Below are 27,424 nucleotides of genomic sequence, written 5' to 3' on the forward strand. Positions count from 1 at the left end.
ATAAAACCATTTTCGTTGATAAATATTCCTATTTTCAATATTAGGCCAGAAATATATATAGCAGCCCTCGTAGTACATATGATCTTTGGATTTTGATCAACGCAGATCTTTGAGTTTTTCTATTTATGAAAGAAGATTAGAATAAAACTGTATCAAAACATTTTTTTAAAAAGTTGTTCTACTTTCATACTAGCAAAGTTAGGGGGTCTATATGTACATATGTACATATGAACATACCATACTCTACTAAAAAACCTCTCGATGTGTTTTTTATTAAATCAAAGACAACAGAAAGAAAAAATATTGTTAACATTTTATTGTATTATATATTAATGGGGTATTCTAGTCTAGCAATTTGAAAAAATCGAACTTTTTTTTTCATAATTCGATAGTTTTGATATTCAAAAATATCTCCCTAAAAGGATTTTTCAAAACTAACGTGGCAACTAGACCGCTTGAGCCAATATCGTATAACGTAAAACTTTAAACGCGTTTTTCTCAAAACTCTTTTTTTCTTCAAGGACGCATAACTCGATAAAATTTTTTTTAAATTTATTTTGTGTACTCTTCTAAGTTTAATAAACAAATGATAAAAAAAAAAAACGAATAGTAAAACAAGAAAAAACGTTAACTTCGGTTGCACCGAAGCTAAATACCCTTCACAGGTGCATTTCTGTTAGTAACTATGTGTTCAGTTTGTATGAAAGCTATATGCTATAGTAATTCGATCTGAACAATTTCTTCGGAGATTACATTGTTGCCTTAAAAAATAATCTGTGCCAAAATTGAAAGATCTTGTGAAAAAATCAACCTTTTTTTTGAGTAGCCGCCATTTGTATGACAGCTATATATTTTAGTTTTGCTGCTTCTGAACAATTTCGGAGATTATATTGTTACCTTAAGCAGTAATCTATACCAAATTTCGTCTATATATCTCGTCAAATGTGAAAGTTTTCCATACAAGAACTTTATTCCGATCGTTCAGTTTGTATGGCAGCTATATGTTATAGTGGTCCGATATCGGCAGTTCCGACAAATGAGCTTCTTGAAGAGAAAATGACGTTTGCAAAATTTCAAAACGATATCTTAAAAACGACTAGTTTGTATATATACAGACAGACAGACGGACATGGCTAAATCGACTCAGCTCGACATACTGATCATTTATATATATACTTTATAGAGTCTCCGACCCTTCCTTCTGGGTGTTACAAGCATCGCGACAAACTTAATATACCCTGTTCAGGGTATAAATATCTAGTGCGTTTTTTTTATTAATTGTTGAAAAGAGCTCGAAATTCGAGCCTCTAGACTAGAATACCCCCTTAAATTTAATTGAAACCACATAATTCTTAGTATTTTCATCGGGTCTTAAACATAAATTATTGTAGTTCAAAGCAGCCTTAACTATATTACATTATATTTTTGCTGAGCTCAAGCGTAGCGAGTAGGGTAGTGGAGAATCGAAATGGCCGGATAGTTTAGGCCGAAATTTTGGAATTCTAATCTAAATTGAGGAGTTTCTGCCCCTTTAGCTACATCCCTATGTACATTGTATTTTCCGTATAAAAACATAAGTATGTATACATATATAGGGTGGGCCATCTAACGTTTTAAATTTGAATTATCTATATTTCGAAATTGGAAACGTCAAATACCACTCGGAAAGTGACAAATATTCAGTAAAAAGTTTAAAATTTACGAAATGCTATTCACTATTCTACAGTTCGCAGATTGACCGAGGGTGGTCAATTTTACCGAAAAATCATCTTTTCGGACGAGGCTCATTTCCACCTCGATGGTTAAGTTAACAAGCAGAATTGTCGCATTTGGGGCACAGAAAACACGTGGGGGTCAAATCGTCGAGAAGCCAATGCACCCAGCACGTATCACTGTATGGTGCGGATTTCGGTTTGGTGTAATCATCGGTCCATTTTTCTTCGAAAATGAAGAAGGAATCGTAACCATCAATGGTGAGCGATATCGCGCAATGTTAACCGATTTTTTCTTCAAGCAAATTGAAGAGGAAGACTTGGACAACATTTGGTTCCAAAAGGACGGCGCTACGTGCCATACAGCAAATCTCAATCTTTTACGCCCTATCTTCGAAATTTAAAATTTTATATGGCCCACCCTATATTATTATTTATTATCTTTTGATGTTCCGACTGGCCGATGCCTTCATATTTTACATACATACATAAGTATACATACATATATTCGTACAACTTTGATATTGTATTACGTCTGATGTTAAGGAAAGTGAAAATGCAACTTTAACTCTGCTGTTGCGGCTGCTCACATCTTTATATGCAGGTTTTACTTGTTTTCACAATAATTTTCATTTCGATTTTTTTGCAAAATAGTGTTTCTACACGGAGCGTTCACTTAATCCAACAAACAATCTTGTCTATTGACCATTGACCAATTTGTCCCAAATAACTTTTTTATGACCGTAAACCTTACCAAGTTAGTAGTGTTTAACGTAAAGATAAAGTTCTCCAGCTATTTTTTGTTGATTTCGATTTAACACTTAATTGGAAGTTTTTTCTCTTAAGAATATGAAAGTATCGACCAATTGAACAGTTATTAATTATAATAATTTCACTCATTAACCTTAAACAATGTATGTATGTGTATTTACATATGTATGTATATAATTGTAGTTTCCGAGGAACAGATTTTTTTTTTTTCAATTGAAAATACTAATAATTAAGAAAAAACCAAACTTTGGATTAGATTTTTCTATCAAACTAGAATCAATTTTATCAATTGATTAGAGGGGCTTCTGTATTTGCGTGCTTTTGTATAGAAAGAAAGTAAATTAGTTGTATCAACAAGATCGGAGCGAACGAGTAAGAGATGCTAAATGAGTGAGTTTTACAGGGCATACAAAGAGGTTGTTATTGTCACGCGCGTAATCTTTGCATGTTTGGCATATCAGGTTTTAATCTGAATAAGCAGGAGTGTAGTGTTAACCGCATGAATTGATTTTCAAAACAAGTTATCCATATCAAAATTAAGGATATAAAATATTAATCGTATCGCAATGCAGCATAAAAACATTTGATGAAAGTCTAAGCTTAATGAAGACAATTAATTTAGAAAATTGCAGTAAACATAACAAGCTACTACCCATTTGAATATACTTATAAATAAATCCCTTCGGACGCCATGACCTAGCCAGCGTAACCACTGTCTCTTGATCCGCTGAACTATGTCAATGTCGTCATATATTTAACTGGTACAGCTTATCGTTCCATCGAATACGATATTCGACATTGCCAACGCACAAAGGACCATAAATCTTACCAACAAAAAAGAAGAAGAAATAGATGTATTCATCTTTGAATTTTGAAATATTGAGAGAACTCCATAATAGTTACATTTAATTATTATTAGTATTGTTTCTTAAAGAGTTCTACATTTATTTGAGGGTCGGCAACCGATAGTTGTTCCTCAATAAAAGTCTTTTATTAGTGTAGTTTAAATACACAACAATCCGAAATCGCCCATTTGGTTTAAAGACATGTGGAGAATGCGGAAGCATTAACCAAACATCAATTGACAATTTGTCAAATTCTCGTGGCAACACGTCAATATGTACATATATGTACATATGTATGTATATACTTATGTATGTATGTTACTTCAGCCGGTGTGAATTGCATATGGTGAGCACATCAACAGCATACTGTCATGCATACGATGGCTGTCGGCGTTGGTAGTCTCGCTGAGGGAGCTTTTCGAATTTATGTTTGTATGTTTGTATAAAAATGCTTGCATTGACAATGACATTCGGATGGTTTTGCATGCAGCTCACAGCGTTAGACATTCACTTCAAGTCTCTGAGATATTTCATGGATTCGCATGCCATATTTGAAATTCGTGGTCATGTGTCAAGTAAGTATGGGTGTATAAGTGAAGCGAACAAAAAATAAATTAATTTAAATACTTCAATTTATGTACTTATTTGGTTTACACACATATCTGTTCGGAAATGGAAATGAGAGCAGCCCTTGTGTAAGGTGGGATAGCCTACCCGCGAGGAGCCTGGGATCATGGTGAAAAGTGAGGAAGCTTCAGCGGAGCCACTCCGACATAATCGGTTTAAAGATTCGCTGAAGTCTAATTGCAGCATCTGTTCACCAGAGGCGCGACAGCGAGGGGGCGGCGGTGATGAAACAAACGGCTCGCTATAAAAAATGTGTATAAACGGTGAATGAGCGTTTAGTTATAATCCGAATCAAAGGTAAATTTTTCAACATAACACTGCTTTGCGCCCACGCCACGCCGGAGAGAAAGACTATATGACCAAAGTTGTCTTTTATGCCGCCACGGTGACAATGCATGTACCTTTGATACAGTTCGAAAATTCAGCCTTTATGGTGGAGCCTCTCCAAATGGGTTGAGGCTGATCGACTTCGCTGGGGCCTGAAATATGGTTGTCTATAGCTCTGGATTCCAGCATAAGAAAAATTCATCAAACTACTTGGCGGTCTCCGGATTGAAAAGTTCAAAACCAGATCGATCATGTTGTGATAGATGGACGACATGTCTCGAGTGTCCTTGACGTGAGTACGCTCCGAGGAGTCGGTATAAGGGGACATATCTGAGCTTGGTATCCCCAATGCCGAAGTTGTAAAACTTATTAGAAAAGGTACAATCTTCTATAATAGTGTACAGCTGGTGACATATGACGATGATATTGATATCATTAACCTCAACAAGCGCGCTGGTAGTTCTACTTTCTCCGGTTAACTTGATAAGGAAGAAAGCGAATGGGTCCGGTTGTGAACGAGGATAAGACGAAATACGAACAAACAATCATCGCCTACGCGACTTGGCTCATACGTCACTGTAGACAGTCATAACTTTGAAGTCGTAGATAATTTCGGAGGCATGAACAATGACAGTCTAGTGATTCGGCCTTAGGAGTGTTCGATAAAAAGATTTTGTGGAAGATTTGTGGTCCTTTGCGCATTTGCGCGGGGAACACAGTCGATGGAACGATGAGCTGAACGAGATTTACATTGAGCGAATGAAGAGACAGTCGCTGTGCTGGATAGGTCATGTTGTCCGGATGGAAGTACCCGGTGAAAGCAGAGGAAGAGGAAGTCCTTTGAGAGATTAGGTGGAGAAGAACCACTGCACGGCTGTACTGGTATCTCGAATTGGCATCAAATAGTGAATAGAAAAAAACGATTTGCACGCTCTTGATAACTCGGCTATAACCGTGAAAGCGGTGTCTACTCCAAGATTTCGAAATAGTATATAAGGACTGTGGACAAAAATAGTACGACTTTTTCTTTTAAATTTTTCGCGAAAACTAATTCGTCGAAATTTTTTTCTCTAGGTTGGTATGACTGTCGGTGACATCTTTGCCAAATGTCACATCAAAATAATTATTAGTGTTTAGCATACGCTTGTCTTTCTGAAGTACATACATACATACGCGTTGACGACAAACCACGTCCAGGACGGCCATCAAATACCCACATGCTCAAAACATTGCACATGAACTTATCGTAAATGTGCCATAAATTGGCAATATTTTCAAAAACGGGCAGAAGTTATCGTTAAATATTTGCTGGTAAATTGCGTTGATTGAAAAAATACGATAATTTCAGAAAAAGTGATCGATTTTATACAACTGTATGTAATATATTTTTCACGCCTATCAATACCGTAATTTGAAAAGCTGTTATGTCAAGCAACAAATTAAGGTACAATACTCAAATTCTATTCTCGTCTTACTGTACATACTATATATCTTACAAATTGCTTAGGCTTTATGAACCGAACTTTTTGGAAACATTTGCATTAAGCATTTATTGCAAAAATGGGCGAAATCGGACGTTATATTAAAAACTACCAAAAGTGAGTTAACTCGCTAAAACCAAACGCCAGAAGCATAAAATCTTATAGTAAAGATGGTACGGTAGGATTGCATGTACAACGGTATAATAAATGGATAATTCTTCCTGATTCCTTCACTTCAAAGTAAATACAACAAACACCAAAGAAGCATACCTTTAAAGTTTATTATTTCTCATCTAAAAAATATTGAATCTAATACCCAAAATATTAGACAATCTCTAGGATATCTTAATGAAATTTATCTTTTCATCTTTCTTTCTAATCATGTGTTATGGTGCTAGAGATTGAAAAAATCAATTTTGTTCATCTGGGATCTAACAAAATGTAATGACATCAGCTCTGTCCTTTCTTAGTAATTTCCGACTTTCTTGTTTACTCTGGTTTATGTTAATTAAAATATGTATGTTCTAAGTTCTAATATAATGAATATAATGATTTAAGTTATTATATTATTATAGGATAATACGATGCCAAATATGATCGTAATGCATTCACGGTTTTGTCGAATATTGAGTTTATTCGCAACATCAAAGATTATATTGAAAATATAAAGTTTCGACTACACCAGATAATACATACGGGACCTACGTGAGGGGCAAACATTTAAATATCAACAGTGAAGCATTTTTATCCTTTATGACGCGATGTGACAAAGCGTTTTTATTGTCCATTACTATTTACATATATTACGAGCTCATCGGAGAGGAGCAGAGAAGGATATACTTGTATCGTAAAAGACAAAGCTCTTCATTTGAAGTTTAAATAAAATACATGAAGAGACCATGAAGAAGAGATATGAATGCAGTTACATACATCTATATTAAGATCGTTGTTGCATATCTTGGGTTTCGCCGATGTGTTGTGGCATACGTTTAGCAAGGCACAACTCTTTTGTTGCTGAGCTACTTTTGTGGAAACCATAACAAAGGCAGCTGTTATTTGCTTAATTGAAAACACTTCAAATAACACTTTAGTTGCCATTGTAATTGTTTCTACCTAAACCTGTCTCGTTTTATTGTTCTTGCTTTCAGACCTGCAAAAGAACTACGAAAGGACTAGACAGTGGGCAGTCACTGGCTGTTAAATTGCTGGGCTCCGCAATGCAATCAACATCAATATTAACAACAAGAAACATCGACTTTGATTGCATTCAAACTTGTTTGTAGAATTATTGCTGTTACATTTCAATGATAAAGCTGTTAATTAAGGATCGAATATTTGCGCATACGCAAACTTCAAAATGTTATTGCACACAAATATGCGCCCGCCACAATACCTACCAATGTATTGGAACGTAGCTAATTCACATATTCATTCAAAAGTAAGGGATCTATTCTTATTATATTTTTTCGAAAAAATTTTATTATAGAAAAGCGATGCATTTAGCAAAATGTTTTTTATTGGAGAAGATTTACTTATTTGTAGAAAGAAACAAAAAAAAAATCCTAACTTTTTCACGCATGATAGAATGATAGTAATGGCATTAATTGCAAAAAGTTATGCGCTTGGATGTTTAAATTCAAGAAGTTCATAATTTTACATGTCCTGGATATGTTTCATTTATTTTTGTAAGCACGAATTTAAAATGAAAATGCGCTTCCTGTGTAAGGGAGATCAGAAACACGTCTACAACACATTGCTACCTCAGAGGTGGGAAGAATTATATATACATATATTATACATATGTATAAATGATCTCCTCTATGTAAAAATATTGTTAACCACTAGCAGCTACTTATGAATATATGGATGTACAGACGTGTATCTATGTATATTCATGCAATGAACTTTATGCAGAACAGTTGTGTAAAAAATTCAATTGTACTCGAGTAATAGCAATTGAAGGAATTGAATCAGTGAGGTCGAGTTAAAAATTAAGAAACAGGAAAAGAAGCATAACATAAACATAACATAAATATGTTTAGATTTATAAAGTTGCAAAACTATGATAAAATAACTATTTTGTCTACATTAATATTATAAAGAGGAAATATTTGATTTTTTGTGTCTCTGAAATAAATAATAAAGGTTTCTCAACGATGGGAAGCTACATTCTCTCCGGTGAACATAGGCTATATTATATTTTCAAAAAAAAAGTTAGGGATCTTTATTAAAATCCAATAACGAAACACAGGGTGTGTAAAAATTACCTAAATATTCCTTACATGGCGTGCGCTGTTAATAATATTGATTCCAAAACATAATCATGTACTACTACTTTGCAGCCCATATTCGGTATTATCTACAAACCCTGTCGCGGCAGTGTACTTCTAACCGTTATAGTTACGTCGTAATTAGTGTTCTTTTATCTACATATGTATGTATATCTTTAAAGTAAACTAAGTGACAAATATCAAAAAGTATACTATTAGCTGATTTTAACAAATTCCAATCTGCAATAAATAAAATAATAATTTATTTTAGATAATACTTACATACATACTTATGTTAAAAGTGAATAAACAAATATAGAAATCTGAATAAAGAATACATCGGCAAACATTGTACGGCGCGCATTACATTAGTACTCGTATAAAAGGAGACATGGTAATTGTTGCCAGCTCCTTTGTCAAGGTGTGCAACATAAATATTATGTAAGCGTTGAAGTGCAGTTAATCCAGTATCATTTAGATAGCGCTATTGGTGGTGTCGCTTGCGGCTGATGTTGATGGCCATGCCTCGCAGCGCAATTATTTGCGATAATTTAATTTTTAATTTTTCATCTTCAGATGAATAAATCTGAAATTGAGTAATGGTACGAGAGCAATTATTTTTGCATTAGATTTTCCATTAGAATTCTCATTTCTCTTAAATGCTCTGCATAAATGTGGTAAATACGCAACATGGACAGTGGTAGATTGCAATGAGATATGTTGTTTGGTGTTTCTGCTGATGACGCTTTAATTATATTAAATTTATTTATGGTCCGCCAATCTGGGAAAACTAGTATTTTCTCAACAGAAGATATGCATATACATATGTATGTACATAGTAATGCTTTTTTAAATGTTTAGTTTTTCGATTTGAGACTTTCGAATAGCTTTTAATCCTAACGACTTCCGCATTGAGGAAATGGAATTGAATGTGAAATGACACTTTTAAAGGTTAGATTTATAATAATATTTGTGAACTAACTAAAACTAAATAAGAGTAGACCATGCTAAATGTTAAATAATTCAATTTGAGTTGTTACTGTGATATCCGTAGCAACATGCTATGCCATCATATCTTATTTTTATACTCTTGTGACATGTTATCAATCATGTATCATGTATCAGCTGTAAATAATCGACTTAGATGTAGGTTATATATACATACATATATAAGTGATTAGGATGATGACACGAGTTAAGTTCCGAGTGACTGTCTGTCCATTCGTTCGTCCGTCTGTGAAAGCGATGATTCGAATAAAAATTAAGATATTTATTTGAGACTTGGTACACGTGTTCCTTGACAAAAAAGAGAGGATGAGTTCGTAGATGGGCGTAATCGGACCACTGCCACGCTCACAAAAGGCTATTAATCGAAAACCTGTATAATGCCATAACTAATCACTAAATTAAGATTTAAATCTGTAATTTGGTTCAGCAGATTGCAGTAGCAGGAAGCACTTAAAAGAAAATGGGCAAGAGAGAGTCCTTATGTGATAATAATATGCTTATGTGCCAAAAATTAGCTGAATGAGATCAATAATTCCTTCAGTCCCTGTATATCTAATAGAAAAATTGTTATTACTTCCGACTGACCTTATACCGGAAATATCGGTCAATATGAGAGTTATCTAAATGAAATTAAAAAGGGTGTTTTTCTAATAACATGAAGAAAATTGGGTAAAAGCTTGCCTTTGCCGTCATATAACTAATATCAAAATTTTCAAGCATTCGGACGACTTTAGTCGTTATTTATTGGTGATGGTACGTAAGGTACCTTAATGAAACTCAGAGAGCTTGTTTTCCCGTTAGTAATATGTAGTATTATTTTGATTCAGATTTGTGATTATAAGTATTAGATGAGTGAGCTACATATTATGGAATTTTGTTTTTCTTTATTAAATCGTAGCAAAATTTGGGAGGTTTTTGATATACATTGTTATTATTAATTAACGATTAACACGTATTATATAACAGTATCGGTGAATTCATCTGTATTAGGTATATTGGATCTAAGGGAAGTATTGACCTGATTCAACCCATTTTTGATACACAGACATACCATTTTCAGGAAAGGATTATCCCTGAATTTTAATTACATATCTCAAATTCAACTAGAGTTACTGGGGTACATATATTCGGTACCTAGGGGCTTTAACAGTTTTGGATCGATTTAGAGAATTGTTACATGTTATATATATTATGGTCATAACTCAAAAGTACAATTCGTGCAACTATCTTGATATATTAATTGATACTTGATTTGTATATTGGAAAGTAAAAGTTTCAAACAGAATTTAAAATTGTACTATATGGGCAGTAGGCGTAGCTGTAGTTCGATTTCGCCCATTTTCATCATAAAAATGTCATCATAACATTCCGTATCAAATTTGTTTGAAATCGGTGTGGCGAGTCTCGAGATATGTGGTCTGAGTCAATTTAAAAAATTGTATTGAACCAATCGTTACAATTCTTTACCGGTTCTGCGACAGGGAGCCTGAAACACCGGAGCACCTTCTGATCGACTGTACAGCAGTCTGTGGATGCAGGACTAAGGCCCTTGGATCCATGTTTCCGGATAGAGAACGCACCGTAAAAATGTACAAGGTGCGTTCCAAAGTAAACAGGAATCCCCCCCTGATGGCGCCAGCTATATAAGACATTTCATCGATTGGAAGTGAAACTATTACGTTTTAAGTGTCAGCATGTTTGTGTTATCGGTGCGAAAATGAGCTTCGAACAAAGAGACAACATTCAAATTTGTTTTAAAATTGGTAAAACTTTTACAAAAACGTTTCAATTGATGAAACAAGTTTGTGGCGATGATTGCCTATCCCGTAACAGAGTGCACGAGTGGTTTCAACGTTTTCAAAGTGGTCGTGAGGACATACAAGTAAATGAATGTGGGCCAATCAAAATCCGTGATTACCGGAAATTTCATCAAACTGCGCGTGAATTCATCAAAAATCAGCCGAAATCATCATTGAAATTCATGGAAATGGAATTGAACATCTCCAAAATATCGATTTATCGCATTTTGACCGAACATTTGGGCTTACGAAAGGTGTGTGCACGGTTTTTTCCGCACAAATTGACTGACGACCAAAAATCACTCAGAACCCAACATTCGAAAGACATCATTAAAGAGGTCAAAAAGTACAAAAACTTCCTTTACAATATTGTGACTGGTGACAAAACGTAGTGTTTCCAATATGATCCCGAAACGAAACGCCAATGTGCTGAATGGAGGGCATCGGACGAGCAGAAACCCAAAAAATCGCGCACAAAGAATTTGTTCCATTCGGCCAAAACGTTAATGCGGTATTCTACCTTGGAGTTTTGAAGCCGTTATTGCGCCGTATTCGACGTGTTCGGCCCGAATATCGCGAAGATGATAGTTGGCGTTTGTTGCACGATAATGCGCCGTCGCATTGATCGACGCTTGTGACCGATTATTTGACCAAAAATCACATTTTAACCATTAACCACTCTCCGTATTCACGTGATATGGCACCGTGCGACTTCTTCCTTTTCGGAGAAATGCATTTTCCCAGGAAAGGAAAGCGTTATGAAGAGGTAAAGGCCATTCAAAAGGCTTGCACCGGCGTACTGGCGGCCATACCGGCCAATGAGCTACAACACTCGTTCGACTTGCTTTTCTTCTTCTTCTTTACTGGCGTAGGCACCGCTTACGCGATTATAGCCGAGTCAACAACAGCGCGCCAGTCGTTTCTTCTCTTCGCTACGTGGCGCCAATTGGATATTCCAAGCGAAGCCAGGTTCTTCTCCACTTGGTCCTTCCAACGGAGTGGAGGTCTTCCTCTTCCTCTGCTTCCCGCGACGGGTACTGCGTCGAATACTTTCAGAGCTGGAGTGTTTTCATCCATCCGTACAACATGACCTAGCCAGCGTAGCCGCTGTCTTTTAATTCGCTGAACTATGTCAATGTCGTCGTATATCTCGTACAGCTCATCGTTCCATCGAATGCGATATTCGCCGTGGCCAACGCGCAAAGGACCATAAATCTTTCGCAGAACCTTTCTCTCGAAAACTCGTAACGTCGACTCATCGGTTGTTGTCATCGTCCAAGCCTCTGCACCATATAGCAGGACGGGAATTATGAGCTTTTGTTCGTCGAGAGAGGACTTTACTTTTCAATTGCCTACTCAGTCCGAAGTAGCACCTGTTGGCAAGAGTAATCCTGCGTTGGATTTCCAGGCTGACATTGTTGGTGGTGTTAATGCTGGTTCCTAAATAGACGAAATTATCTACAACTTCAAAGTTATGACTGTCAACAGTGACGTGAGAGCCAAGTCGCGAGTGCGACGACTGTTTGTTTGATGACAGGAGATATTTCGTCGTCTTCGACATGCTTTTGGAACGTGTAAAATGCTGTATTGAACCAGAAGGAGACTATAATAAAATAAAATGATTTTGCCAAAAAAACTATTTGTTCTGTTTTTTTTAAGTCTTGTTTACTTTGGAGAGCACCTTGTATTATTTATGTTAGAGCAAAAACAAAAAAAAAGTGGATTCGTGCTTAGCTAAGGTGATTACGACATTTCGTTGTAAAATGGAAAATGTAAGTACATTTAAATATAATATTGCAAGATTTTATTACTTTAAAATAAATTCAGTAAATAGTTATAGAAAAAGCAATCAATGATAACAGCTGACTTATTGCATTAGCGCTCATTTAACCCAAGTTGCTGTTTTGCCACTTTGCCATAATTACATAAATGCCTTATTAAATGAGTACTCTTATTATTATATAAATGTAGAATTAATACAGAAGTATTTAAGAAATTATTTTCTTTTTTGTATTTTTTGAACACCAACCATTGGATTTGGTCCACAATTACAATTCGGATCTGGTCTGATGTAGCATGAGTTGGTATATTTCAGACCCAAATTTAACAAATAACATATAGAGATGCAAAATGCTTGTATATACAAGTACCATAACATATGTACATATTCTGTACATGACTTTATTTTCTTACGAATTTTATTATTATCGGAAATATATGTATAGATACAAATATGCTTTCATTATTAAATAAAAACCATAGCAAATTAAGTATTAAAATTGATTGCATTAGAAGTAATCAAACCCGTTTTCACAAAACAACCGCCTGTTATTGCCTACATATGTATGCTCTTTAGGCTTGGAGCTTGACACATGGGTCTTTACATTTTTCTAAACTATAAACTCATGTACATACATACATATGTATATTTTGGGATACAGTAAGGGTATGATTTTCGGGGTAATGTCACGAATATGTCCAGTTTCATTACCATATAAAATCTCGATTTGTGTTATAAAAAGACTTTTCGTAGATAACGATCCTGGTACCATGGAAGACTTTTTCAGCTACCCTATGAACTGGTCTTACATTTTATTAGGTATATCATAGCCTTAACATAAACTCAGTGCAATGCATCGATAATAATGTAAGGTTTTATATTAAATGATGAGCTTTGTAGCATGTATGGTATATACTTTATATGAATTACATTGGCGATAGCTATTATTCTAATAAACTAAACACATCCGGAAATAATTTAAATTGCCACAATTTAAATTTAACATAATTTTTCGATATCATCGGTTTGAAGTTGTTTGTTCAACTTCGGCACATTTCTTTTTCCGCTGCTTTCTACGTTTAAACAATTTTATTTGTTGATTTAATGTTTCCTTCTTTACAGTCAAAAATACTAGTCCTGCCATAATTTAACACTACCAACAATGAGTAAACTCGAGATATTATCCAGTTCAGTTCCGTTCAACGCAAAATAGTTGATTGGAAAGGCGGTTGCGGAAGATGAAAAGCCTATAGTATAATATAAAGTCCGCAAAGTGCCTGTGAAATGACCAGCGTACGTGAAATTACTTCGCCTTGCCTTTCCTTCTTTGCAAACTCTTCTCGTTTGCCATGCCCTCGCTGAAAATCTCCATGGCTGGGTTTGGCGTAAGCACTCATCAATGAAAGTAGTCGCGCTGGTTATTACGACTGTCGTAAAAAGAAACACTTGAATAAAAGGCCTGCAAAAAAATAACAGTTAAAACGCTTAAAGTTGTGCGGAGAGCACCGAACGACTGTTAACAACAACAGTTCATGTATAAAAGCATTCAAAGTAACTGGCCAAACAAAAACAAGTCATACTCATCGGATCACAGTGCCAATGTTGCTTAACAGCTCCGGGCGAAATGGATGTAGCAGGTGCCACTTGCAACTGAACAGTACTCGCGACCAACCAGTTTTCTGAAATCTTTGGAGCGCAGTGCGAAAGGTTTAAGGTTTCATTGATAAAAAGCAAATATTTCTACACATCAAACAGATCTGCTCTTGCTCTTGTAAAATGAGTTTCTCTGAGAAAACCTGTCTTCAACATTTTTCATTAAAAGAGTTTAGGAGTACATATAGTGGAGAAAAGTCATTGGGCAATGTTAATTATCTTAACAAAACGAAGAAATGATATTTTAAATAAAAAATATACACACATTTCTGGAAATTATAGCAAGTTTTGTTTCGTAAGATGTACCCAACAACCGTTTTTCACAAATGTACAATATTACTATTAAACCGTTTCTATCACTATTAATACGAGTACTTAGAAAAGTTAATAAAAAATTGATAAATATATTGCACAGTATTTTTGCTAGCTTTAAATAAATAATATATTTGCAAAAGGTAGAAGTCATGTGGAAACATAGATATCACAAACTCGTTTGGCAGCAAGGAGTAGCAGGGCATCGTCAGCTGATACGAGTATCAAAAAAATTATTAAGATTAACAGTACAGCGCTTGTGACTGACTAGCAGAGACAAGTTGGAGTCGGCAATCAGTTTGAAAACGACTTTCATCCGCAACAGACATGTTAACGGCAAGCATTCGATTACCTGAGACGAAGTAAAATTTACCTTACAGTAAGGCAATAGTAAGCTGAAGGAAAGTTCAATGCAGGTGCATTACAAAGAGTGGCAGTGAAAATTGCGAAAACCGAATTAATAACATATTTTAAAAATAAAGTGGACGGTGAAATAGACAAGTGTGGAAAGCTGTGTGATAGTGTACGCCAGTAGCTGCAGCATCTTCAAATGCTGGGTAAGCAATGGGCAAAGAGCCGAGCAAACAAACAAATAAACACTAAGTAATGCTTTTGCGTTACAAAGGAACGTATAGAAAATAAAAGTAGAAAACTAAGATTCCACATAATATGTATGTAGTGACAAAAAGAAGCAAAGGTGAAATGTGCAGGTGAACAGTGAATTTCAGTCAACAATTGAGAAATGTTGCATTAAGAAAGGTGATAATGTGTTCGAAAGTTCTTCATTTGACTTCCCAGTACAACAACTGGTGCGTGACAACTGAATTAATGAAATAAGCGCTGCGTAATTGATTAGGTTAAAAGCTGTGAGAATTTCAATTATATAGTACACAAATGTAATCGCCGCACATTATTTAAAAAACCATAAGATCACCTAAAAATATTTCATGTATATGAGTATTAGGTCAACAAAAGAAAAATATATTGAGTGTACGCTTAGTAACTCGAATTGGAGAAGAGCAACCAAGTTTAAAAAAATATTTATTGTCGGGTTATATAAAACGAGATCGTCATATAAATCCAAAAGAAGTATAGAAGTAAAAGCAATATAAGTTTTAAATACTTGAGGTGTTAACGAAATGAAAAAAATTAATGCTAGTAAGTTGGACACAACAACAATGTTGACATCATTGACAGCTAATGGAACCAGTACAAAACTGGAACAGCACACCAAGCCCATACTAAGTCCAACACGATCCCTTGACGAAGGTTTTGAAAGTGATCCGGATCGGGTGTCCACCGATTCGGAGCATCAAACAAGTGGAACGAATTGCAGTAGTGGTAGTAGCCATAATGACAATAGTCAGAACAACAATAGAAATAGTGTTGCAGAAAAGCACAACAGCGGCTCGACACTAGCTCAACTGTCGTCAGCGGCCACGGGAGGTCTAACAGCATCGACAGCATCAGTATCAGCGTCACCAATGACAACAATAGCAAGCTTGACTGCCACATCTAGCGTGTCCACAACGGTAGCTCAAAAGGCAAACATAAAAACAGATTTGCATAAACTACGCTTGCTAACAATGGTCGTTCCACCGTCTCAAATTGCACGCCGACAGCCGGCGATTAGTGCGACACCTGCTGCAACTCCTGCAAACACCAACAACTATCAATATGCTGGTGCTGACGCGAAGTCGACATCCGACACGTCAATGGAAACGTTTCTAAAAGACCAGCATTTGCAACAGCAGCGACGTGGCTCAGCAGACTTAGCGCACAATATCAACTATCCGATCGATGTGACAACATCATCATCTTCAACTGCTTATGTCCCTAACAACAATAACAAAAATCATTTACTTATGCAATATCGTACTGGATCCAACTTGGCTGCTCTCACCGCCAATGTGGCACGCGCCAGCGGTGCTTTAACCAAATCCACAAGCAATGGCAGCGGCTCGCCGTTGCCCTCACATCGTCTACAATATCAAAAGCAACGTCAACCAATGGTAGCCTCTGCCGCCGGTCGTCAGACGGTACACAATCATCGTTACGCTGCCAGTGGTACCGGCAATGGAGGGGGCATGACTAGTGGATTTCGACGCGCACGCACACGGGCAATGTCTCCCACAGTGGTAAATAGTCTATCAAGCAACAACCATGGCGTCAGCAACAATACAGGAGCCAGCATTGGTGGTATGCAAGTTCACACTTCACGAAGCCAGCTTCTTTCACGCAACGCCAATATGCGTTCACATTCGGTTGATGCCGTTTCACGCCATCGTAATGGATATGACCCGACCAATGCACTTATTCTTAAGCATGAAGGCAGTGGTGTCACAAGTTCGGGCAATCATAGCGTTCATAGCGCTGGTGGTACCAGCAACACCGCCAGCAATACACGAATGATGAACTACAAATACTGTAGTGGGAGTGTGGGAACCGGCACTACAAGCGCTGGTCAAGCTCTGCTAGTACAGCCTATTTCTAGTGCAACTTTGTCAACGAGCACAGCAGCAGTTTCACTCCCAGCCGCTACTACAGTTCTTAATCCAGCGAATGCTGTTGATGCCGCTGCTGCGTTGGTCGCAGCAGCTGGTGGATCACCAGTTATCGCTTCGGCCACCAACAGTCTGTACACGTTCTACCCAGCCGAAGGCAATTTGCAAGTATGGCAATCTGAGTACGGCGACCTCACGTACAAATCATCGCGCAATCAGCACACGCACAAGGCGCCGGTTTGTTGGACACAATCGATACCAAGGCAAACAAGACGGTAAGCCTCAAGTATTTTTTACATTTTGTGTATGTGGGGAGTAGTTTCGTAACAAATGAAGTGGATCAATTTGCTAGAGATAGCCTCCCCACATGATAAGTTATTAGCGCGAACGTGTGCAGAAGAGGGAAATATTTCGAACTGTTTTGTGATTACCCTGCCGGCAGGGTAACCATAACAACCTACATATTTGTGATACTATGAACACATTATTGTACATAAATAGCCAATAAAATTTCCGTTATAGGTAGTAGAAGACATTTTCTGAATTGTTGTTTTTCGTAGTTTGTCAATTTCGGGCTTAGATAGAGTGGAATTCTAGTGTTTGACTGTTTTGTATTTCTTCGTCCAAGTATAAATTTATGGTGTGGTGCACTCAGGTATTTAGAGTTTTAATTTTTGGTTTTCTTAAATAAAATGGCTACATTCCAGCGCTATTCAAAATGCGTAAAAATAAAAAGAAGGTTTACTTTAAAAGCGAGAAAAGTTTAAATCCAAAAAATAACAGACAAAAATTGCTATTTTGTTTTGTATTCACTTGCATTAACAATGATTTTGAAGATTAGCTTTGTATGTATCCTCTTTTTATGAATTCTATCCATAGATATCGAAGTTATTGACTGAATGTGAGTAATTTATGTATAGATGTTTTTTCTAAATCCATATTATTGGGTCGTTCGCAAAGTAATTTTGTTTATTTCCAAGAGACATACATGAACGACCAACGATTTTATTTTATCCACATCGGCTTTAAGACGACAGACACCTCAAGATCCAAATTACCGAAACGAAATTTTGATAAAAATTTTTGGGATTGGGGTTCAGATAACATATCTTCTCCGTACACATCAAATAATTTTCGCTTTGTTTGAAGTTCATTTTTTCCAAGCAAGAGAATGCAATAAAATCTGTTTTTGTCAGCAAACGGAAGTACTCATTGAACAACCTAATATTTTAAATCATTATGCAAAGATGTAAATCATACTATAGTATACTTATTTTTCTTGTATTTCATATCCATCTATTGGTATAGCAAATTAATATTGAGTGCACATGTATGACTAAAATTGCGAGTAGATTTTCTAAATCATATCTATTCAGGTATTTTTTTAGACATGAATGATAATAAATTTTCATTTTTAACTTATTAGCTGGGCGCATAAGAAGAAGATTTGGTAGAATCAGGTTTCGCTTAAAATAAAAACACATACATTTTGCTTACCAAGTGGAATATGTAAGAAAATAATAACTTAATAATAAAATGATCAAGATTTATGGAACTTATAGCAGCAACTACTTGATGTTAAATGCATAGAAGTATTACTACCATTAGCTACTAAACTATTTCAATAGATCTCTTAACAGCTAACGAAGGAGAATTTGATTTTCATTTCACTACTGCAACGAAATGTCCATTGGTTCAGTAACTTTTCAGTTTAGTGGTTTCTAGCAATTTAATTATTTAATTAAACTTAAAAATATATTGTAAAGTGAGTGACGAAAGCGCGTAACATTGGCAGAACAACCACAAAATACTAAAAATATAATATGCACACGTTTATTATATTTGTAACTGTTCCTTAACATTCGCCTGCATCATGAAATTATTATAAAGACCCTTCGATTACTATCACCTGCTTTCCTTGAAACTAAATTGCGTATCACATTCACCAAAACACAGTTGAACTTTCCTAACTCGAATCACCATAATCCACAAAAATACTTCGAGATAGAAAAACTTTGAGTTATGGAAGGAAATTTGTATGAAATTTGACTTCTATAGCAAAGTCAAGAGTTCGAGTTATGTAGAACTTCGAGTGATAGAAGTTCAGCTGTTAATTTTTTAAAATATTTATGTTCCAAAATTGATGGATAGTTAGTCCTTTAAAGCACCGAAATGTTCAAACAAAATTGTAATACTGGTGATGCTTCAGCTCTATAGCGATTACCTTCAAACGTAATCGTAAAGCAGCTATTCAAATGAAATAAAGTTAAAGTTGACAAATCTATGATATTCTTTTTCTATTCGTGTTGGAAATTGCATACGGGTTTGTCTATTTCACTCGCAAATTTGTTAACGAGCAGAATGCACCCAGTTAATGAAATAATTTTTATTGTGAACTCATATTACCATATACACAAAAGACTTTACAAACAAACTCGTTTACTGGCATTTCAGTTAATAAAAAAATTGTAAAAATTGTGATAACTGGTCTCAAGAAAGCTAGAACAACTAAATTTGTCTAGCGTAAATATTATAAGAACTTTCATCGAAAACGTGCATGGATGTAATCGAAAAGTTTATTGCCTTAGGCGCATTTATTTATTGATTTATTGCGTTTTTAGGAGGAGGAGAAGGCTCTATGGGAGCCGTTGTGAAAATTGGATGATGGGCTTGGCACCGCCCACTTTTTGGTGAAATTACATATCTCGAGACCCGACAGACTGATTTCAACTAATTAAGTACATGTTATTCTTCTTATAATCCTATCTCACGGTGCGAAAATAGTCGAAGTCGGGCTACAACCATTCCTTCCCGAATAGCACAATTTTAAATTCCATTTGATTCTTTCATTTTCCAGTACGCAAATCAAGAAGTAATTAAGATAGTAATATAACTGAATAAAATGAAAAAATTACAGTACCTATAGTTGGCTTTTGACCGAAAATATCGGTGAATGTGTGAGACGTATAATTGAAATTTGGAGAGAATCCTTTTTTGTCAATAGTAACTCTGTGTATCCAAACTGGGTTGAATCGAATCAATGCCTCCCGTAGCCTCTCGTAGCCTCCATATACCTAATATAAAGATTTTCGAACTTCCAGGTGACTTTGTACCACATATATCGGCCAATATGTGAATTATCTCAATAAAAATGAAAAAGTGTGTTTTAGTCATAACAACGTATCTTTGTATATAAAATAGATAAAATAAGGCGAAAATATAATTAAGTAATATCTGGATTTTTGCACATCCGGCTGACTTTACTCCATATGGTTGGTGATTGTATGTGAGGTACCTTAATGAAACCCATGGAAAATATTTTTAGTCTGTGGTATGACAATAGTTAATAGATAAAATCGGGTCGATAGTACCCCAACTCCCATATACTACATACATATAATGATTTTCGTTTTTCTAACCAACCTTATACCGAATATATCGTTCAGTGTATGAGTTATAAATAGTTTATGTATGTACATACATATATATAAAATTTTTGGCTACCGATCGCCTGGTTGACTTTTTACACCTTAAAGTATTTCCCTGGCTTTGATTCCTGCAAGTTGCGTGATTATAAAATGTTCGGTTGCACCAGAACTTAGCACATCCTTACTTGTATTTGTATTTCTTTTAATAATTCGCATTTCATTGTACATCTCTAAATGTGACTGGTAGCATAAAAGGTTTATATTAAAAACCATATTCGTAAGTTGAACAAAAACTTGTTTTTCTAGATTTAAATTAAATCTATGCTTAGTTCATCAACGTTTTTAACTGCGGCCATTTGTCATGCAAATATATTTCTATATTGGCCCAAGTAATTTCCATTTATTTGCCAAAACAAATTTTACTTTCCTTATGTACTAATTGAAAGAATCTGGTTATGCAAATTTAGATGACCAAACCTATAATGTACAATTATAATGAACTCGAAATAGATATTCTCAACATGTTTACACGTTTTCATTTGTCATTTTGAGCTGACGTGTGTGCAACTTCTGACAATCAGGCTCGACATTTCTTGCTCATTTGCTGCCAGATTGAAGCTGCCTCTGAAGACACGTGCTATCACCGCCCAAGTTAGGAACGTAATGCGGGTTGTCGTGAGCACCACACATAGACAGCTACACACGAATGTGCATAATGACACACACCAAATGATGCTCCTTATATATATATATATATATATGTGCTGGGTTGTTTTGAAATTTCTATGGCTGCAGTTTTCGTTTTTTTCACGATTTTCCAGCAGGTGTTAATAAGTATGATAAAGGCTAAATAGATCACATTTTATTTGCTTAAGGTTGTTTTTGAAAAGACTCAAGACAGCAGTTAGGTATCAATCGTAAGAAATTTCATCACTCAATGGTATAATAATTGTGCCAACACAAATTTCTTTTCGTTACACGCAGTTTACACACATACATATGTATGTATATTTGTAGTTACTATATCGCTCATTTGCTGCAAGACCGGCATAAGTCAAAAAAATCGATTCTCCAGAAAACGCGTTTAAAGTTTTCAACTGACTACAACCTTACACGGTGACTCCAACCTTACACCTTTTCTCAAGCGGAGCATATAAGAGGTATTCATATGAATTTTTCACTCAACATGAAGTATGATATAACGAACAATTCTGCAGCATTAACTCAAAAATCATGTTTTTTGATTTATGCCGGTCCTGCAGCAAATGAGCGATATGTATTTTAGCAATTTATGGTTTAGCGAAAGAAATTGTGCACATTGAGTGCTACATTGGGACGAATTATCACCAGTCAATATCAGCACTGTCTAATTGGCATAAATTTACACAGTTTTTAGCTAACAGCTCCAACGAATGTGGTAGCTGGCTGATATTGTTGTGAAGCAAATGAATGCACGAGGTACGTGAATAAATGTACTCTCGGTTTATTTACCACTGCTATTGTGATATGTTGTGTCGAAGCTGATGTTTTTTATATGTTTGTATTCATAATGCGCTAAGGTTAAAATGTTTACTCACACCGGCTGCACATTTCATTTGAACAGATTCGTACATGAGAATGTATAAAATTTGCTTAGTTCGAGATTGGTATCGCCACACACTCAACGCCTGACATGCACATCAACATCATCAGAAACAAATATAGTTAATTGAAATGAATGTTTGCTTGCTCCTTTATTCTCGTTCGCCATGTTTTGCTCCCAGTCGCCTTCAGATATCCTGACTCTTTAAAAGCGTGCTCGCCTGCCGTTCATCTATAAAATGCATCAGTTGCTTCGTGCGTTTTGCTTACTTTCCTCTTAATAAATAAACAATTTTTTGTTATTTCCGTTAGTTATACATATTTAGTTATGGACTAGTATCCGGCGTAAGCACGCGATTTTTGGATATGTGGAAAAATTTCGACTTTAGAGTTAAAAACAAATAGAGATTCTTTGGTAACTTAGTCTGAGATTCATCACCACAAGGCGACGATTGAAATTTAACAACATGATAGGTTAACATTTGGCTAAGCTGATAGTAAACGCTAACTTAGGTAGTTCGTCATCGGCACATTTTACTCTCCAACTACAATAGTTATTAAAAAATGTCATCTTTAAGTCAACGCTGTCGGTTAATAACAGGAAAGAAAGTATGATCCTTAGTATGAAAATGTGCGTCCCTTACTTTGTAAGCATTTCCTTATCTTTACTGTCTGTATAAGTAGTTACCACGAACTTTTAATCGAACTCTGTTATTTTTGACAGAAGCAAACAAGCGATTGGCTCGATTATATCTCAGATTAGCTCCAGCTACAAGTACTATGTTGTCGGTCGATTGGCCGGTAACCTGTTTTTCGATTGTTTTTCTTGCGTTAATTTTGTCGGTGTTGTTAGTGATTAAGCCATGTTGTTCGCATTGAAGATGATGATCCAGCGAAAATCTTCTTCGATTCGAGACAATGTAGGTAAGGGCGCCCTCGTGTGACTGTTTGTCTGATCGTCTGTGCAAACTGCGCTGTATTAAGATATAGAACGGTAATTTGGCACAGGGAATCACAGAAGCAAGACGCTTGTGGGGACCTGCTCGACCGATTCCAACCAAACACAAATTTTACCATTCCTATCTCACGATGTAAAAGTGGAAGAAATCGAACTACAACAACGTCTACTTCCCACATATAAGATCACAATTTTAAATTCCTTTAAATTCTTCTTCTTGATATAACAAGATAAACCATTGCACTAACAGTACCTTTGAAATATGCCATCTTATGACGAACAATTCTCTCAATCGAGCTGAAACTGTTCAAGCCTTTAGGTACTGAATAAGCGGACCCCAGTAACTATAGTTGACTTTTGACCGAAAATATCGGTTAATGTGTGAGACGTATAATTGAAATTTGGAGAGAGTTCTTTCCTAATAATAATATGGCTGTGTGTTAAAAATGAGTTGAATTATATACCTAATACAAAGATTTTCGTACTTCCGAATGACTTTAAACCGCATATAACGGCCTCTAAGTGAGTTATCTTAATAAAATTAACAGAACGTGCCTTTGTGTCTAAACTGAATAAAATTGTGCGGAAATTTCACCTTTCCTCATATAACTAATATCAAGAGTTGCGAACAAAAATAGATAAAATCGGGTCAATACTGCCCCAGAATCAAATTATTAAAAAAAAAATTGGAAATCTATTGAATAAGACTTGAATATATAGTAACTAATTTTAATAAAGATTAATACCAAGGTACAAATAGAGAGTTTTTTTAAATAAAAGAACACTTATTGTGACTTAACTACCATATAACAGTTATACATATGCTAAACATACATTTATTATTAATATATGTTCTTCAAAGTCGTAAGGCATGATGTAAGGGATTATTTAGGTAATGTTTTTTTATACCTTAGGCTACGTTATTGACGTTTTAGTAAATATCTCTGACTTTTTACATTGAAAATATCTGATTAGAATCAATTGCTTACACAAACGATAATTTGGTAGCGAAATTCTTGTTTTTTTTTTTAGGATTTTTAAACCAGCAGCTGGTTTCGCTAACAAGCTCCACATTTTTTATATTATAAATTATAAATTGAGTGGTGCTTTTGGTAGCATATATCATATATTATTGTGCAGTACTAATATAAGTCGGTACTAAGGCAAAGCTATTACTTCAGTAAAAGTAATTATGTTTGCAGTGTATAAGAATGTTGTGTGAATGCAAAACTTCTGCTAACTTAATTTGAACATAGACAATTAAACACTGAACTTATGAAAGTATTCACATTTCTTCGCCATACACATATGTATGTATGTATATAACGAATCGTTATTTTTGTTGTGATTGTTTTGTTTTATTGTATCAATTGAAATTGAGGTTTTAATAGCAATTTTCCGGGTGCGATGGTGGTTATTAGCTCTTAGTTCTGTGTTAATGAACTCTTAAGTCTTTCCGTTTTGTATTTGTATGCGCTGCAGCTTTTTCTGGTTTGTTTATGTGCATTGCCGAGTAAATAGTTTCAGCCATTGCACTTGTTGTGTTTGTAGTTTAATTGCGTTTGAATCAGTTTTAATTTTCCTTCACTAATACTGTTGCTGTAATTGAATGCATATGCAAGTGTGCCGTGCGTATATGACTCTGCGCTTACATGAATCCAAGAGTGAGCGTTAATAAGAAAGTATGTAAATAAGAGCATTTGCAAATGTGCAAATGGATGCTGCTGCAAGAGCATTAACTCCACTTTCAATTATAAAAATAAAGTTCGAAAAGCCGAGTGAACTGCCACAATAAAAATAGCAACCACACTGTAAGCTTCCTCTTCGCACCTTACCAAGACTTGATCGCGCTGCTTTACACTGATATGTAAAAACCAAGATAGTAAGTATAAATATGCATGTACATTCAAACATATATGTATAGTTTATATACTTAGCCACGTGTGTATATAACACAAAGGCATCCACAACAATGACAGAAGCAAAAATAATAATAAGAAGCCAATGCACTGCGTCGACTAAACCTCTTTGTACCTTCAGCGAATGCAAGCCATTATTGTTGTTGTTTGTGTTTTTCTGTAACTTTCGGTGAGCGACTTTTGCCGTTGCATTGAAAATGAAAAATGTGATTTCAAGTGAGAAATTGCCAGCCAGCGACGACCCGGCACACATCAACAATGTGCTTGCTTCGCGGCATCTACCATAACAATCAACTCCGGACAGATGGTAGCGCGAGTAGTCGCATATAAAGCCGCTGTTTCCATCCAAGCCCCATTTGGTTGTGGCAAACAGCAGTAATATACCGACAATAATAGCAACAATAACACTAGTTCCTACTACAAACACGTACTAATAAATGCGAATGTGTTTTTTATTTATTGTTGTTGTTTTATGCCGCCTTTAAATTATGCACAAGAGAAAGGTGCGCATGGACGCACGATTGTGTCTGGGAGATCGACTGTACGTTGGATATGTACATATATATATATATGTGTGTACTTGTACCAGTCCTGATCTTCTCATGCATACTTGCATATACATATGTACATATATATAACTAGTATATGCGACATTTATGTGAATCCATGAATATAAAAATGTACATCTGCGCATTTCAACGAATGTAATTGTGGGTATATTCACAGAAACCCCGAAGATTATGTGTGGTTTGAAAATTAATAAAGAGAAGAAAGGTGGCAGCGATGTGCCTGTGATGGATGAACCATGAAGGAATAATTTCACCCCAAACTGATCCCCCAATCCAATTCAATCTTGTTAATAATTATTTTAGCTAAAAAGCAGCTTTTCCTTCGTTTGGTTTTTGACTGTGGTTCATCTCATTTCAATTTCCTTTCTTTCATTTCGGCGTTTATTTTCTTCTCTGTTTCTCTTCTGCTTCTTGAGTTTCGCTTTCGTCGCTGCCTCTGTTTTAATACGATCATTAAAATTTATCCAGTGAGCCATTTCGCTTCGTCGTATCTACTCATTGGAAATTCATAAGGTCTCACTATTCACATATATGTATGTATGTACATACCTCTTAACTTTTGCTTAGAGGGTCACTCTGGGTCACGGGCCTGCCGAAGAAGAAAGCTGGAGCTATTTTGTACATTTTCAAACTATTTGCTTTAACGGCTTTTGTTTCACTGAAGTCATAGCTGCAGGTGAGTAATCAGTCGACGTGACGTGCTGTCAGTTAATAGGAGATTGGTGCGATCATCATCGACAACGTTTTGGCGGAGGAATATTTTAGTGTGAAATCGAAAACACTTTCATTTTACGATGTTTGCTTCCGAATTCTACATTTCATCCGAATCCAATACGGTATTTATTTGATTGTATGAATATATGTATGTATATAAAGAGTACATAGTAAGTCAAGACGAATGACTTCGAAAACGCAGTGGTCAGAGTAATCACCTTGCATTGTTGTCGTCGCTATACAAGAAATGAATTATGGTACTACTCCTAATAGCTGGTGATCTTCTACATCTCAGGTATCAAGAGGCAATAAAAACTATACTGGTGGTAATGGCATTTACTCTCATGAGGGCGTCCTGAACAAGGCTACTGGTGTTGCTAAGGTCATTACGAACAAATTTAGCTTGTGTTGAGGCGTAACTTGTTGTGTTTGTCATGTTATTGTTGTTCACAAATCGCTTTATTTTTGTATTTGGAATAAATAGGTTTCACTTAGTTGTCTTATTTGTAAAAATGTTTAATTTGCACAAAGTCATACAATGCCATTTCCGCTCTTGCTTATACAGGTGCACCACCAGATCAATAGAACCTCGAAGATGTGCAAAAGACCCCTCGGTTAGCCCACACGAAAACTGTGACTCATAGCTATTTGAAATGTGAATTATTTTCATAACGCGGTTATTTGTAAAACCCACGCGTGCTGCCAATTTCTTAGGAATGTATATACTTATGTTCATCTGAACGCTGTTGATTACAATAGATGTGTCTCACTTGTTTGGTGTTACCATGAAATGTGGGTCACTCTATGATAGTCTTGGATACCCACTATCTTGTGGGTTTGTACATATTTGTGTTTGTTTGCCACCGAATTTCGTTGCAATCAATCTTACACTTGACTTCATCGCGAAATGTGTTCAATTAGTTTTACCTTGAATTTTAAACATCTAACAATTTTATTTACAATTAAGTATTCAATGGAATCGTTTTCTGTTTATTTTATTTTGCAGGTATGTACATATTAAAATAATATAACAACGAGGAAGTGAGGAAGCTTTATATTAAGGCAGAATTAAACGTAAGATACTTTTAAAAGCTAGAAATTAGGCGGATTTAATCTCTCCACGTCGTGATTATGTTGCCGCCAACTGTCATTTATGTAGACTAGGG

The 27,424-nt window shown here is 35.6% G+C and overlaps 1 protein-coding gene across 2 annotated transcripts in view; it reads left to right on the top strand.

The window, feature by feature from the left end:
• The first annotated feature begins 14,630 nt into the window (after positions 1-14,630).
• Positions 14,631-27,424, top strand: part of LOC105229544 (uncharacterized) — a 34,098-nt gene continuing 21,304 nt past the window's right edge. For both annotated transcript variants that reach the window (XR_002183980.3, XM_011209895.4), the window contains exon 1: positions 14,631-17,364. Coding sequence is in view for 1 of the 2 variants with exons in the window: in XM_011209895.4 (XP_011208197.2) it covers positions 15,725-17,364 (1,640 nt within the window). In the remaining variant the exon portion in view is untranslated. The remainder of the gene's footprint in view (positions 17,365-27,424) is intronic.

This window comes from Bactrocera dorsalis, chromosome 2 (assembly GCF_023373825.1).
Source record: "Bactrocera dorsalis isolate Fly_Bdor chromosome 2, ASM2337382v1, whole genome shotgun sequence".
Lineage (NCBI taxonomy): Eukaryota > Metazoa > Arthropoda > Insecta > Diptera > Tephritidae > Bactrocera > Bactrocera dorsalis.